We start from the raw sequence: 16,843 nt of genomic DNA on the forward strand, positions 1-16,843 counted from the left end.
AGCTATAGTGATTTGGATCTTATCTAATAACTTTTTATAAATTGGTGTATTGATAAATTTTATAGTTTTTATAGAATTTTTAATGGAAAATTTAAGTTTTTTAATTCAAATTATGACTATAAAGAGTATGTAACCCTTTGGATATAGTGATTTGGATCTTATCTAATAACTTTTTATAAATTGATAAATTGGTGTATTGATAAATTTAATAGTTTTTATAGAATTTTTAATGGAAAATTTAAGTTTATTAACATAAATTACAACTCTAAAGAGTTTGTAACGATGAATATTAAATATGTTCTTAGAGATTTGCGAGTGCAACTTAAGAAAGTTTTGCTTGATGAAGTAATTAGTTTATATGGTAAAGCATTGGAAAATGTTGCCCAAATTGGTTTGGAACTATGTTCCTAGGGGTTTGCGAGTGAAACTTAAGAAAGTTTTGCTTGATGAGGTAATTAGTTTATATGGTATGATAAGCATTGGAAATTGTTGCCCAAATTGATTTGGAACTTCTACCATGTGAATGTATTTTTGGTGTTCTATCTTATATTAGTCTCTACTTTTACTTGAAAAGAAAAAGTTGTTAAATCAGATTTGCAAAGTTGAATGTATTTTTGATGTTATATTTTACATGAGAAAAAATTGTTAAATCAAATTGCAAAGTAGTAAAGTCACAATGCAAAAACACTCATTAAACTTTTCCAACATCTACGATCTCAATACCCATAATATATATATATATATATATATATATATATGATCTACTAAAAAAGTTTATTAAAATTAAGATTTCCATGATATAATACATATATTAGTAATTGAGATCTAAAAAAAATCATATTTTTAAAAACAATTTACTACAATAATTTATACATTCCAAAAATTTTCTATTCCATTGAAAGGGCAACAAACAAGGTAATCAACTAAATTAATAACTACATACATACGGCTTTACATTCCAAAGATTCTCTATATCATTTAAGGGCAACAAATAAGGTAAACAACTATAATAACTATGTAACTAAATTAATAACTACATCCATATTGTCTAAAATTATCTTTTGATAATAAATAAAGGCAACAAATAAGGTAAACAACTAAATTAATAACTACATGTGTATTGCTTTCTAAAATTATCTTCCAATAATAAATATAATAAATATACTTAATAGATATACCTAATAAACCTAATAAGTAATATAAAATTATAATATAATTAATATGTAATATAAAAATCAATCATTCAAAATTCAATATCAATAGCATAAAACTATAATATAATCGATATAAATAAATCATTCAAAATTCAATGGCATAAAACTATAATACAATCGATATGTTAAAAAAAAAAAAAAAATCATATATATGTAAACCCCATATTGCTTTCTAAAATTATCTTCCGATAATAAATATAGGCAATACAAAACTATATACTATAATATAATTGATATGTAATATAATAATAATAAAATCGTTCAACATTCAATGGAAAATATATATGTAAAGCCCTTATTGCTTTCTAAAATTAACTTCCGCTTCCGATAATAAATATTTTTAAAATTATCTTCCGATAATAAATATACCTAATAGATAATATATAAAAAAAAATCATTCAACATTCAATGGAAAATATATATGTAAAGTCCATATTGCTTTCTAAAATTAACTTCCGCTTCCGATAATAAATATTTCTAAAATTATTTTCCGATAATAATTATACCTAATAGGTAATATAATTGATATGTAATATAAAAAAAATCATTCAATAGCATAAAACTATAAAATAATGGTATGTAATCTTAAAAAAAAAAACAACAACAACAACAAAATAAAACATTCAACTTTCAATGGCATAAAACTATAAAATAATTGATATGTAATAAAATATATATATATATATATATATATATATATTCTTTCAACATACAATGGCAGATATATATGTAAACCCCTTATCATAAAACTATAATATAATTGATATGTAATATATAAAAAAAATCATTCAACATTCAATGGCATATATATATGTAAACCCCTTATCACAACGAGGTAACATGTTCATTTACTTGCAAATGATGTGTGCTTTATATAATATTAAATATCAAATACAGCTGAAAAGACCTTGACCTCAGCAGAACTATTCACAAAAATTTCAACCCACTCCCACATCAATAGAAAATCTTGGCTAGCGCTGGTGGTAACCAAGGGCATCTCTAATGGCATTTCAATCTTGTTCAATCTGGTGCAAAGAACCATACAAGTGAAATTAGCCGATGGTATCAGCACCATGTACTTGGTTTTCCATAATCTCTAAGGATCATTCCCTGCAGCTTGAGGATAAGCGATCTTAAAAAGATGATCCACTGTCGAACAGTGTTGCTTTGATCTGCACATGCTACACTCTTTTTCACGAGTGTTGATTGTAAACATAAAAAGTTGATGCTACACTCTTTTTCACGAGTGTTGATTGTAAACATAAAAAGTTGATGTTGCCCAATAATATGGCACTATTCTTATCACCGATTTTAGCTCTTCCACTTGCTGAAGATTGCACTCTCCATGGATTGCCCACGGATCCGTCTTTGTTAAAGGATTTTTATAGAAGCCTTGTTCAGAAACCTGAAATTTAATTGCCAAACATCCATCAATTAAACTAAATATCGTGCATAACAAAGATTACTGTTCTAGTATATTCTGAGAAATTCAATGGAATGCACATCATTTCAGAAATAAATAAATAAAATGGAATGCTCATCACCTAAAGGAAAAAAATTCATGCTTGAAGAACATGTCGGACAGGTATTTACATACCTTTGCTTGAAAATCATCGACAGCAACCTCAAAGAAAAGGTCTTTACCAGATTGCAAGGTATCTGCCGTAAGTGCAACAATGGGTGTCTTGACTCCCATTGATCTTGGTTGCCTTGTTGCCTGAATAACATGTTGGACAGGTATTTACATACCTTTGCTTGAAAATCATCGACAGCAGCCTCAAAAAAAAAGTCTTTATCAGATTGCAAGGTATTTGCTGTAAGTGCAACAATGGGTGTCTTGACTCCCATTGATCTCAGTTGCCTTGTTGCCTGAATAACATGTCGGACAGGTATTTACATACCTTTGCTTGAAATCATCGGGTGTCTTGACTCCCATTGATCTCAGTTGCCTTGTTGCCTAAATAACATGTGGGACAGGTATTTACATACCTTTGCTTGAAATCATCCACACCAACGGATTAGTCCTGATACTAACTCTAATGATTTTTGTGTCTTCCACGAGCAAGATTCTTTTGGGGGAGCTACAAGAATCCTGAGAAATCATGGAACCTTTTGGCTGGACAGTTCTAAATCTCCGACTTCTGGTTTCAGTCTGAGATGAAATGTCGAGATCATCCCATATAATGTGTGCTGATCTACAATCTGTTGCATCAATTTTAAAAACAAATTGAAATTGAAACCCATTTCAGTGTAGGGCAAACGATTTGAATGTTATCCAAATAAATGAAGTTAAAATTGAAATTGAAACCCATTTCAGTGTAGGGCAAACGATTTGAATGTTATCCAAATAAATGAAAACCCTTTTCAATTAAGTTAAAACAAATGACACCAATTTCAATTAAACAAAACGGACTTTAATGCAATCCAAATAAATGAAGGAATATCACTAAAATTACCTCTTGTATTGTGAAACACATTGGTCATAAATCCTTTAGAGCATTGGGCTTCCTGAGTTCTCTGGCTTGCATCCTCTTCCTGCATAGCCCCACAATATGACCATGTCCTCCTACGTTTCCAAACCATCCCAAAAATACCCAAACAGGCCACCAGACCAACACTCATTATTTTACTTTAATGTAAATGCCCCTCGACAAAAAGGAAGTGAAAATAAAATGCTCTCTCGGAGACCGTGCTAGATGACTTCAAAACATTTTTTGAATAACCACGGTGAATTTGTGGACAACCATCTTCCAAAATATTGGTAACATAATTTCATAATCCTTAGCAGATACAAATGGTGCATGCCACCCATACAGAGGAAGAGTGAAAATTTCGAACGGGCATTTTCCCACCAAGTCCCACTCTTTCGGTTTCACTAAAAAGGTAAAAGCTCTCTCATGGTCTTCTCGTTGATTCTAGCCTCTTTCCAATGAGTATGTTTCAAACCCGCTTTGACTGGATATTGAAAAGTTGATTCCAGCCTCTTTCCAGTGAATATGGTTCACACCCGCTTTGACTGGATATTGACAAGGAACTCCTGAAATTATAACAGTTTATTAGAACTTGCTAATGCACATCAGAATACATGTCACAGGACAAATGCATTGTGAATGATTTTAAAGAGAAATCTTAATTTGCATTTTAAATCTTCCTTATGCAATATACTTTTAATTGGATTATTATACGAGAAAATAAAATATTTAAATTATTGATGTTATATTCTGATTTTGAATTTTGTCGGTTTACCTTTGGCAAAGTCCTTCACAAAAGGTCAATTGGGATCCTTCCTACCCAAGTTCATTTTCAAATTTCTGATATTTCTGATATATTCGCTCTTTGATAGTGCTGCAACTTCAACATTGACACTCATAATTGAAAAAATAATGCCTTACTTCGAATCAGTTCATACATTTTACTTCCAGCTCTAGCCTGCCTTCCCCAGGATGGAGAAAAATTCAGTGTTGATTAGGAAGATTACTGTAGTGCAAATGCCTGGAAACCCTAAAACCATATTCTTCATCACTTAATCAAGGCACTGCAATAATGCCGATCGAGTCAGGAATCGGAAACCTACAAAGTAGGCTACCTGCACTGTATTTTTCATAACGAAGCCATAGGTATAATACAATGAAATCTTGAAACTCTTTCAACTCCTGTTGGCAGCACAACCCTCAACACCATATCGAGCCAGTAATTGTACAAGTCGAGACAGAGGCTGCAAAGGGGCCAGATGATATAGATACCAAACATAAATCAGAATTTGGATGCATTGTAACAAATATCCAACATCATTTCAGAAATAAATAAAATGGAATGCACATCAACTAAAAGAAAATGCATGCTTGAAGAACATGTCGGACAGGTATTTACATACCTTTGCTTGAAAATCATCCACACCAGCCTCAAAAAAAAGGTCTTTATCAGATTGCAAGGTATTTGCTGTAAGTGCAACAATGGGTGTCTTGACTCCCATTGATCTCAGTTGCCTTGTTGCCTGAAATAAAAGCAGTCATTTCGGTGATAAGAATGAGCCCAAAATTGATGATTAATTCAGAAGCTCGGACAAGCAGGCAAAATAAAACAAGACTTCAAAATTATAAGTTCTAATGATTTAAAACTTACATACCTCATGCCCATCCATAACAGCCATCTCTTTGCCCATTAACACGAGATGTTCTGCCCTGCTTGAAGTAGTCCACTACTACCTTTCCTTTCTCACCTTCTTCACAGGGAAGGTTAAGGGTTTGAAGCACCCTCCCGAAAATTATCTGAGGCTGATTGATTGAAAACTAAAGTATGAGATCCTAGCCCCAGAAAAATTAACCCTATATGGCCACAAGCACTACCTTAAAACCAACCAACGGATTAGTCCTGATGTAACTTACTCTGTTGATTTATGTCTTCCACGAGCAAGATTCGTCTGGGGCAGCTACAAGAATCCTGAGAAATCATGGAACTTTTTGACTGGACAGTTCTAAATCTCCGACTTCTGGTTTCAGTCTGAGATGAAATGTGGAGATCATCCCATATAATATGTGCTGATCTACAATCTATTGCATGAATTTCAAAAACAAATTGAAATTGAAACCCATTTCAGTGGAGGGAAAACGATTTGAATGTTATCCAAATAAATGAAAACCCATTTCAGTTAAGTTAAAACAAATGACACCAATTTCAATCAAACAAAACGGACTTTAGTGCAGTCCAAACAAATGGAATATCACTAAAATTACCTCTCCTATTGTGAAACATATTGGTCATGAATCCTTTAGAGCATTGGGCTTCCTGAGTTCTCTGGCTTGCATCCTCTTCCCGCATAGCCCCACAATATGACCATGTCCTCCTACGCTTCCAAACCATCGCAAAAATACCCAAACAGGCCACCAGCCCAACACTCATTATCAGTAGCAAATCAATCAGAATTGTGTGACGTGGACTTACATGAATTGGTCTGTAAGATCCATCCTTGATTTGAGAACTCCCTGTTGTGGAATATCATAGTACTCCGATGCCTGAGAAGGCAACAAAAGATGGCATTTTCTTCGTGCAGCAACCAGAACTTGTGCAAAGCTAGTGAATGGATTTCCTTCTGGTGTAACACAAATGTAGAGATTTTCCCCCAGAAGGAAGATCGTGACAGAAATAAACATCAGACTGGTAGGGATACACAAACCCCAACTCCAGCTTACATCATCTTGAATGTATACTATGATCATGAGTGCCAACATCATCGCTATGGCAAATGAAAAGTAAATGCCAACTGAAGAAGCTGTGTATACTTCTCTTCCCCTTTTCGTTTGTATAATCAAATTGATTTGCTCCAAAATCTATCAAAAATGGTCTGATACCGCCTGCACCTATGGTCATCATTATAAAGGAGGAATATAGCAAAGCATTTTGACCTCCTGATGCAAGTCCGGACGGGTTCCCTGTATTAGTGTCGCATGGAGGTGGTCTGAACTGTGGAAATATGGCCGTAAAAGAGAGAAGAGTCATTCCCTTCACAAGAAAGACCAGCATATTAGAAGGCAATTACTCAGCTGCAATATATGACTACATTTTGCTTTCGGGACACACAAAGATTTACTGGCTGAAGTCTCAGCTTGCACTATTACAATAAAAACAAAAAGTTTAAACACTAATTTATTTCAAATTGATCAATAGTTGCTAGAATGGATTTCTTGACTGTGCATCTTCAAATACTTATGACTATTGATATGAGCAGAGACAATTGAAAAAGAAGCATACAACAAGAGATGCTACGCAGCCAAGAGCAATAGTCCAGTATCTGGCAATATAAGAATAAAAAATAAACGCCCCTAGCAGCGGGGAAAGGTTTGTCGTTCCCATCCACAGGTTGAATGTCCACAGGTGTCCATAGGTCAAGGATGTATGAAGCGGCCACATTTGGCATGTTGAATTCTTTTGTTAGGTAGACGATCAGAACCGGTCACATTTGGCATGTTGAATTCTTTTGTTAGGTAGACGATCATGTTTGCAAGCAAACATATAGTTGCCAATTTCTCACAGGCCTCGTTTCCTGCCATTTCAGCACAAATGAATAGAATTCTTCTCTTAAAGAGACATCTACTAAGTTAGTAGTAAATATGTACGCTGCCATAATTCTATGTGAAAAAAAACATGCTCGTCTTCATCTGAGGTGAAGAAAGCAAATATGGTACTCAAAGTGAAAGATAAACTGCCCATGTTGTGTTGCCATCCTGGTTTCACTGTGTCAAAACAATCAGATCAAAATGGACTGCTAGAAAGCTTACATCTTGGGAACATGGAATGTACAAGGGCAATGAAGAATTTCACAAGATAAAGAGGGGCGGAGACAGTGATATGGAGGAAGATTTTCCAGTTCTGGAGAGGCAAGAGAAAAGGTTGAATTATTTTCTCTAGGAGGCAGCGCAGGGCCTACACAAAGCCTCAAAAAGGCAATTCATTTTAGCTAGAGTGGAGGTTGTTTCAATTTCCAGAGGCCGGGAGGATATTCCTGTAAGGTAGGAGAGACACTTTCCTAGTCAACAATAGGCAAGATGGCTTGAGTAGCATCAGTTTTGGCTTGAGCGTGTGATAGGTTGCGCAGAGGATTTGGATAGCTTGCTTTTCAGTTGTCAGTTTGAGTCAGGATTGCTTGGAGACAAGGGTAAATTCTCTCAGGTGATTTTGCTTGTATTTCTCTCGGGATGGATAGCTAGTTGGGCATCCAAATTTATTGCACTCAGAATTCACTATTGCATAACAATAAAACCCTCAATTGTTGCACCAGTTTTCCCACATTGTGTTTTTCTGGGGACATTTGTCCAAAAATAACTATGTTAATTTTTATGTGTGTGCTAGCTTTTCTCAGTTCCTATTTTTGTTTCCGCAGTATTTTGGAAGCAATATTGCTAGCCAAATACGGTATGCAGCGGTATGTAGAAAACGTAGTTGACATACCTACAAACCCAAATCAGCTAGTGAATTACAATAAGGAGATGGCCAAGGCAAAGCGGTTGATTCTCGGTGGAGTTCAACATCATATTGTTTCACATGTGGCGGCCAAGAATATGGCCAAAGAAACGTGGGACACTATTGCCTCACTATATCAGAATCCTTCCAAGCAGAGAAAGATGTTCCTGATGGAGAAGCTGAGGAATGTTCGAATGCGGAAGGGTGAAGGCATAGATCCCTTTCTCACCAGAATTCAGGATATCTGAGATGAGCTTGCAACCGTAGGAGAAGCACCTCAAGCTATAGAGCTTGTGCGCTTGGTCTTGAATAGCGTCTCCGAGGAATGGGAAATCTTTGTCCAAGGCATATCGGGACGAGATACATTACCGGGGTGGGACCGAATGTGGTCAGACCTGCAACAAGAGGAGATGAGGCAATCTCTAGTAAAGAGCTACATAAGCGGCAACATCATCAAGGGATCTAAGGTTGTGAAAGAGGAAGACAATGAGGCCCTTGCATCGAAAGGGAAAGCAAAAGGTCCCAATCAGGGACAAGGCTCGCAAGGAGAGAAGAAGAAGAAGAAGGATTTATCTAAGATCAAGTGCTTCAAGTGTGGCGAGATTGACCACTACAGTACTCAATGTCCTCAAAGGAAGAAGGACAAGAAGGAGAAGCAGGATCAGGTGACAACACCGTGGAGATAGATCAACTGTCCTCCCAGTTGGAGGAACAATTTGCCTTGTATGCAGCTATACCTCTTGGAGAGAGGTGAGGAGACATAGAGTTCTAGACTCCAGAGTTGCGCAGAGATTTGGACAGGGTCCATTAAGGTGAGCATTGGATGGTGTTTCCTCATGGATCATTACTTTCTATAGGGGTCCGCGGTATTCAGTAGCAGGAGGATCAGTGTCAGTTGATGCAATTAGATTCCAGAGTGACAGTTGCATAAGAGTAGCAGTTAGATGTTGAGGGTCGCAACACAGGAGGTTCAATGCAGAGTCAGTTGTAGCACAGATTTCCTAGTGGATAGTGCAGAGGCTCAGGAGATAGTTGCAGCACAGTGACACAGTTGATTCGGTATATTGGATGCTTCTCAGTTACTGTAGTTGCATTAGCAGCAACAACTTCAAAGGGAGTGTTAGATGGATTGCAGTGCAGATGCAAAGATAGAGCAGTACAGGATGTACAGTGCAGTGTCAACAGCAACACAGATGCAACATGGTTCAGCTACATCAGTGGCAGTTGAATCAGAGTTAGCACAGTGGTTGGTGGACAGTGGCAGGAAACTACAGTTATCGGACATCACCAGCGTGGTTAGAGAGAGGATGTTATTGAGACAGAGATGGAGAATACCTTCCTCACTAAGAGGGAGTGTTAGTTTTTGTAGCATCAGATTGTGTTCTAGTCTCAAAACTTTGTGGAGAGGCTAAAACACAGGAGTTCTCCATAACCCAGAAAGCGTTTCTGGAAATTCCACTTAGAGATAGCTCAATTAAATTAATTGACTTAGAAAAATTGATTAATTAATAGTAATTAATTAAGAAAGGTGAGAATTCTCTAGAAATTTTCACATGGATCGACTTGGAGATGATCTCAGCCATTGATTGAGTTTTAATCTTGGACGTTGGAGTCCCAACTGGAGATTATAAGAAAATTTTGATGGGTAGATGGAGAAATATATATTAGAAACACATCACAGTAAGTGAGAGCCAGTTGTGCGAGTTCATTAGGAAGGTCGAGCTAGCCAGCAGCAGAGTTCGAGCTAGAGAGGGGATGCAGGGCTAGAGAGGGGTAGAGGCAGTGATCCGGAGGAAGATTTTCCAATTCCAGAGAGGCAAGAGAGAAGGCCTAATTATTTTCTCCAAGAGGCAGTGCAGGGCCTACGCTAATCCTCAAAAATGTAGTTCGATTTAGCTGGAGTGGACATCACTTCAATTTCCAGAAGCCGGGAGGATTTTCCAGAAGGCAAAAGAGACACTTCCCCAATCAATAGCAGACAGGACGACTTGAGTAGCATCAATTCTAGGCTGAGCGTGTGATAGGTTGCGCAGAGCCTAGGCAGAGGGTTTGGATGACTTGATATTCAATCATCAGTTTGAGCCGGGATTGCTTGGAGATGAGGGTAAATTCCCTCCTGTGATTTTTCTAGTATTTCTCTCAAGTTGGATAGCTAGTTGGGCATCCAAATTTATTGTACTCAAAATTCATTGCTGCATAATAATAAAACCCTCCATCGATTAAGTTTTAATCTTGGTCGTTGGAGTCCCAACTGGAGATTATAAGAAGAGGTCGATGGGTAGATGACAAATATAGATCAGAAACACATCAGAGTAAGTGAGAGCTAGCAGTGCGAGTTCCTTGGGTAGGTCGAGCTAGCCAACAGCAGAGTTCGAGCCGGAGAGGGGACACAGGGCTATAGAGGAGCAAAGACAGTGATCTAGAGGGAGATTTTCCAGTTCCAGAGAGGCAAGAGAGAAGGTTGAATTATTTTCTCTAGGAGGTAGCGCAAGGCCTACGCAAAGCCTCAAAGAGGCAATTCGATTTAGCTGGAGTGGAGATCGTTTCAGTTTCCAAAGGCCGGGAGGATTTTCCAAAAGGCAAGAGAGACATTTCCCTAGTCAACAGCAGGCAGGACAGCTTGAGTCACATCAATTTCGGGCTAAGAGTGTAATAGGTTGCACAGAGGTGACGCAGAGCATGCGCAAAGGGTTTGGACGGCTTGCTTTTCAATTATCAGTTTGATCCGAGATTGTTTGGAGACGAGGGTAAATTCCCTCAGGTGATTTTGCCAGTATTTCTTTCAAGTTGGATAGCCAGTTGAGCATCCAAATTTATTGTACTCAGAATTCATTGTTGCATAATAATAAAACCCTCAGCTATTGCATCGGTTTTCCCACATTGGGTTTTTCTGAGGACATTTGTCCAAAAACAAATGTGTCAACTTTTATGTGTGTGTGCTAGCATTTCTCAGATCCTATTTTTTCTTCCGCAATATTTTTTTTGGTGAAGAAATTGCAGTGTGAATAACTCGATATTTTGTTGTAAACAAAATAAACTGTATAATTAATTTTCTAGTTAGAAGAATTATTTCCAGTTGTTGCATTTCAAGGAATTTTCACATAAACTCTGAAAGTCTACCCATCATCTAAAAATGAGGTGACACTATCCCCATCAACAGGGGATCCAATTGATGCTTTGAAACTTTAAAGGACCAAAGATTCAATTAAATTCCTTGATGATGAAATCCAATTAAAGCTTTGAAATTTTGAAGGGGACCAAAGCTTCAATTGAATTCCATAATGATGGGAGGGATGTCCACTCGAAACATTGGGAATGTTTCTAAATTATAGCACAGTTTAAAAACCCAAGAATTCTACTTGAATCATTTCACAGGATTTTTTTTCAGTTATATGAGCAATGTATAGATGTAATTCAAATTGTTTAACAAGAAACCAAAACCTATAATATGGACCCACAAAAACATCAACTTAAGTTCAATTAGAATTGTTGGCTTTTTAAATTGTGGAAGTCTACCTATCATCATGGGATCCAATTGAAGCTTTGAAATTTTGAAAGGGACCAAAGCTTCAATTTAATTCCCTAATTATGGGTAGGGTATCCATTCAAAATATGAGGTAATGCATTCAATCTGACCAAAGATTCAATTTAATTCCCTAATTATGGGTAGGGTGTCCATTCAAAATATGAGGTAATGCAGTCAATCTGACCAAAGATTCAATTTAATTCCCTAATTATGGGTAGGGTGTCCATTCAAAATATGAGGTAATGCATTCAATCTTCTCATGCATTTGTTGCTTATATATACTTATTGTCTAGTTAAAGAACATATTTCATTTTAGTGGTTGTATTCCGAGGTTGTTCTAAGGGAGGGTTGGACAAGTGGCGATCGGTAAGTGGTCACATCTATCATGGATATGAGACTTCCACCTCAAACCAAAATGATCAATTAGGTTGAAGAAATGTACTTGAAAATGATGAATCTTAACCAAAAAAGAAGGATCAAAAGTTGTTTCACCCTCAGAAGCAAGAATGAGCTACTAGAAGTCCCATTATTCTGTGGAGTAGCAAGATGGAAGAACCATAGCAAGTTCCAAGTAAATAAGGTGTTGAAAATGAAGAGAAATCCATGGCTTCAATCTCCTAATGCATTTGTTTCTTTTGAGACTCACTTTCATCTCCTTTTTGTCTGGTTAGAGACCTTTTCTTCGATAAATTTGGAGACTCGCTTTCATCTCCCTTTTGTCTAGTTAGAGACCTTGTCTTTGTTTTATCTAGTTTGTGTTCCTAGGGTTTTTTAGGCTTAGTATCAAAAAAACTTAATGTGTGGACTAAGGCCTAGCAGAATTTGACTGAATAATGGCAAAAAAATGTATGTAGGATGTAGTTTGAGGCCTTGTCCCAAGACAAGGACCTTTGTGTGTGAATTAAGGCCCAACTAAAGTTGATTGAAGAATTGAATAATAGCAAAACGATGTATGTAGGATGAGCTCTAAAGGGAGTTGTTGGAGACTGGAGTGAGGTTAAAGTCTATGCTTGTCTCTAAACCTTGCACAAACCAAAGTTGGACACACTCTTTCCCAGATTCTAGGGAGGCCAAATTTCTTCTACTCAATTTGTTGCTTACAATAAGAACTATATATGAGTATTTTTCTCTCTTTATATATATATATATATATATATATATAACTCCTTTTTATAAACAACTCTCGCAATATAAGAAATGGAGATATTATTAAAAAGTCGACCATATTTTGATGGTCTCCTTTTTATAAAAATCTCACAACATAACAAATGGATATATCATTAAAAATTCGACCATATTTTGGTGATCTCTTAATGAAATTGTATTATAACTTGGGAATTGGGAATTAGATCAGGCAAGCACAATTTCTTGGATTTCACTAATCAACGAGAGGAAGTATGATGTGTGATACCATGAGGCACCACTTTTTGGCAGTTTTACAACATCATAACTTGGAAAACACAACACTCTTGCCTCGATGATTAACAGATTGGATGACAATGCACCCAAAAAATCATTTATGGTAAACACTGCACGAATCTATGCGACAGAACGAATGGAGTTGCGACACAAATGTGATAACCCTATATGTTGTTTTTACGACAGAAATTGTTGTAGGATCAGGCGATGGCAAACGAAGGAGAGTTTGTGGCTCAGCGGAGACAGTCCTATGGCTGTCTGTTGGAGATGTCGACAAGGAATATGTCTTGTGACTTGGGAAGCGGCGGCTTGGAAAGCTGATCAGGTAGGTGGTAGCGCAGTCGTGCGAAGCGGTTGGATTGTTTTGAACATGACAGTTAGTTTGGCGATGAGTGAGAAGATGGTTGTAGGTGCATGTGGGGGCAATGGTGTATGGAAATAAAACTCTGGGATGGTTTCAACAATGGTGTGGGGAGAGTCGAATTCATAGCTTGTTGGCGACCATGGTTGATTCGGACAGTGGTTGTGCAACATGTAACAGGCAGCGTGGGGAGATTCGGTGGGATGTGTAGACAGTGAGCAGGGAAGAAAGTGGTTGCAGAAGCGCTACGACTTGGTTAGTTTCTTGCTCGGTCCACAATCGACGGCGTGGGTGGAAGCGATGGGTGAGACGCAGGTACGTAAGTTGTGATTTTTTTTTAATTGTTTTTTAATAAAAAATATTTTTATTTTTATTTTTTTTTATAAAAAAATTGAAACTTTTGATTTTCAATTCTCTTTTGTAATTTGTTATATATATATATTTTATTGGTTTTAAATTGTTATAATTTCTTTGAATATATATATATATATATATGACCAAAGTTCTCACAGTAAAATGGAGAACCTCCAAATTTTATGTAGAAAAGTATTTGATTGTGACGGCAACAAAGTTGACAAAGGGTTGATGGCCAAATGCCAGATCAAACTGGTTATGTGCAACGGTTAAGCGGCTAAAGGAAAGAACACAAAATACTAATGTAATGAACAAGGTTCATATACTCATAAAAATGTTATGATACCAATGTAACAAACAAAGTTTGTAATCTGCAATAAACTTCAGAATACTTCAAAGACGAGAACATCCATTGTAGGAAAAGTAACTATATATTGAATATTATATAAAGAATTGATGAGATGATTTGATTACAATTGAGGGTTTTGTATATATACCTAGGCAGATACCCTTTCATGAATGGTCATGTCTTTAGAGACATACTTCTTTATTAACTAATTACTAACTAAATAATCATTAATTATGATTATTATTGTTTACATTAATTTTTTATTTTTATATAAATTATATCCATAACACTCTCCTAGAAAGAAATTAGTTTTATGCAAAAATATCAAAATTTACTTTTGGTAAGAAATGAATAGAATACTTTGGCCATGCCATATCCAAGGAAGGAGTCAAGATGGATCTCAATAAAATCAAAGCAATCATGGAATTGGCGTAGCCAAATAACCTATCAAAACTAAGAGGATTCCTAGGATTAATAAGTTGTTATTGAATGTTAATAAACAACTATTGCACTCATTTAATAACACCACTCTTAAACTTATTAAATAAAACTTCCTTCCAATGGAATAACAAGGAAAAAGAATATTTTGAGACATTAAAAAATGTTATTTCATAAACATGTGTTAGCAAGACCAGATTTTCACAAACCCCTTTGTTTTAGAATATGATGGTTTAGGTTTTGGAATAAGCACAATGTTAATATAAATGACCATCTAATGGTATTTGAGAGCCCAAAACTCAACAAAAATGAAAGCTTAAAATCTATATATGATAAAGAGATGCTCGCCATTATTCATGCGTTAGCCAAGTGGTGGCAATACCTCTTAGTAAGTAAATTCTCAATACATATTGATCACAAGAGTCTCCAATACTTATTACAACAAAAAACATTGTTCATTGAAAAACAAAAATGGATTTCCACATTTGATATGGAGATATTACACAAAAAAAAGGTAAGGAAAATGTAGTCGTTGATGCACTATCACGAAAAGATCTTGAAGTAACAACATATGCAACAACAATGGTGATTTATTATTAGTCAATTGAAATATGAATTGAACATGAAATAATCATGAATCTTATTCCATAATCAACAATTTAGGCCAAAGCCCAAAATTTGAATGGATAAATGATATCATATGGTATAAGGAGAGAATTTATCGTATTCCATCTTCAAAGTTTAAAATTAAAGTTTTAAAGGAATCGCGCAGTTCCCCCACAATGAAATATTTAAGATTTTTCAAAAACTACTATAATGCAGATAATCATTTTATTGGAAGAGGATGAGTAAACATTAAGGGACTTTTGAGGTCTAAAATGGGCCTCCTAAGAAAAATGTACAACCAAAATAAACTTTATAAGAACTAATAGGATTCAAGATGGTGATGTCAACCATGGGGGATGATTCACCATTTTTGGAGTTAAAAAGTAAAAATAATAAAACTACTTTTTCAACTCATATTTTTAACTTATCGCCCTAAGGCTTTACTCAAATTTCAAGCGGGAGTACTCGTTGGATGCAACATTTAATTCCTCATCCAAAGAGCACCCATGTTACATACTTTCGATGGACCATACTACATGAAAAATGAGAAATACATTAAAAACGTGATTGCAACATGGGTACTCCTTGGATGAGGAAACAAATTTTGCATCCAACAAGTGTTTCCGATTGAAATTTGAGTAAACTCATAGGGAGATAAGTTGAAAATACGAGTTAAAAAAAAACAAAACAAAACAAAACAAACAAACAACAATTTTATTTCCTTTAAAATTTGATGTTGTAATGTAATCTTATTTTATTATTTCCACTATTATTTATAATTTCCTTAGGAGGCCCATTTTAGACCTCAAAATTACCCTAATCATGTTCAAAAAAATTTCATTGAATGTGATACATATCAAAGAAATAAAAATGAAAATATTATGGTGCCAAGGTATTTCATCATTTACACACTCCTAATGAAAATTAGAAAGAGATATCGATAGACTTCATTGAAAGACTACCCATGGCAGATGGAAAGGATAAATATTTTGCAATGGTTGACAGATTAACCAAAGATGCACATTTTATGGTTGTAAGTAAAATGGATTCAACAAAACAAATTGTGAATGCCTTTTTTAAGAACATGTATAGATTGCATGGTTTTCTGAATGTCGTTGTAAGTGATATAGATGCAACATTTTCAATGTTTTTTGTAAGAACATTTATAAATTGCATGGTCTTCTAAAGGTCATTATCAGTGATAGAGATACGAAATTCAAGGAAAAAATTTGGAGAGAATTGTGCAACCATACTAGAATATCCCTTAATACGAGTTCAGCTTACTATCCGCATGCAGATGGTCAAAAAAAAATTGTAAACAAATACTTGGAAATGTACCTCCATTATTTTGTGATAGATAAGTAAAATAAGTGGTCCCAATGGTTACATTTAGCTAAATGGTGGAAATTCTACCTATCACACATAAGCTAAAATGACTCCCTTTCAAACCTTATGTAGTTATGAAACACCAAAACAGAAAACCATAAAGTAATATATATATATATATATATATATATATATGTATATATAGTGTGTGTGTGTGTGAATGAATGAATATGAGTACATTTCTCTCGTGAAGATATAACATTATAAACATTGATGGGTCATGAGAGTGAATA

At 35.5% G+C, this 16,843-nt stretch overlaps 2 protein-coding genes across 2 annotated transcripts; both read right to left on the minus strand.

The window, feature by feature from the left end:
• Positions 1–4,465: 4,465 nt before the first annotated feature.
• On the minus strand, positions 4,466–5,376 carry LOC149164243 (two-component response regulator ORR41-like). Its single transcript, XM_089429413.1, has 3 exons — positions 5,341–5,376; positions 5,089–5,208; positions 4,466–4,929 (listed from the first exon to the last, which is right to left on the minus strand). Exons 1-3 carry the CDS (start codon positions 5,374–5,376, stop codon positions 4,861–4,863), a joined length of 225 nt encoding a protein of 74 aa, XP_089285539.1. The 3' UTR covers positions 4,466–4,860.
• On the minus strand, positions 5,347–6,113 carry LOC149164244 (uncharacterized). The gene is made up of 3 exons (XM_089429414.1): positions 5,948–6,113; positions 5,600–5,764; positions 5,347–5,488 (listed from the first exon to the last, which is right to left on the minus strand). Exons 1-3 carry the CDS (start codon positions 6,111–6,113, stop codon positions 5,451–5,453), a joined length of 369 nt encoding a protein of 122 aa, XP_089285540.1. The 3' UTR covers positions 5,347–5,450.
• Positions 6,114–16,843: the final 10,730 nt, after the last annotated feature.

Source organism: Pinus tabuliformis, chromosome 5_1 (assembly GCF_031772625.1).
Source record: "Pinus tabuliformis cultivar Carrire ecotype Pingquan chromosome 5_1, CPIR1, whole genome shotgun sequence".
Taxonomy (NCBI): domain Eukaryota; kingdom Viridiplantae; phylum Streptophyta; class Pinopsida; order Pinales; family Pinaceae; genus Pinus; species Pinus tabuliformis.

Excerpts from the sequence above, each read along its gene's own strand:
- LOC149164243 (XM_089429413.1), bottom strand. The coding sequence starts at position 5,376 with ATGGGCAAAGAGATGGCTGTTATGGATGGGCATGAG. Across the intron at positions 5,209-5,340 it reads CTGTTATGGATGGGCATGAG|GCAACAAGGCAACTGAGATC; the intron begins GTATGTAAGTTT and ends CTTTTATTTCAG. Across the intron at positions 4,930-5,088 it reads TGGATGATTTTCAAGCAAAG|CCTCTGTCTCGACTTGTACA; the intron begins GTATGTAAATAC and ends GCCCCTTTGCAG.
- LOC149164244 (XM_089429414.1), bottom strand. The coding sequence starts at position 6,113 with ATGAGTGTTGGGCTGGTGGCCTGTTTGGGTATTTTTGCGATGGTTTGG. Across the intron at positions 5,765-5,947 it reads TATGTTTCACAATAGGAGAG|ATTGTAGATCAGCACATATT; the intron begins GTAATTTTAGTG and ends TTCATGCAATAG. Across the intron at positions 5,489-5,599 it reads GGAAGACATAAATCAACAGA|CCTCAGATAATTTTCGGGAG; the intron begins GTAAGTTACATC and ends TCAATCAATCAG.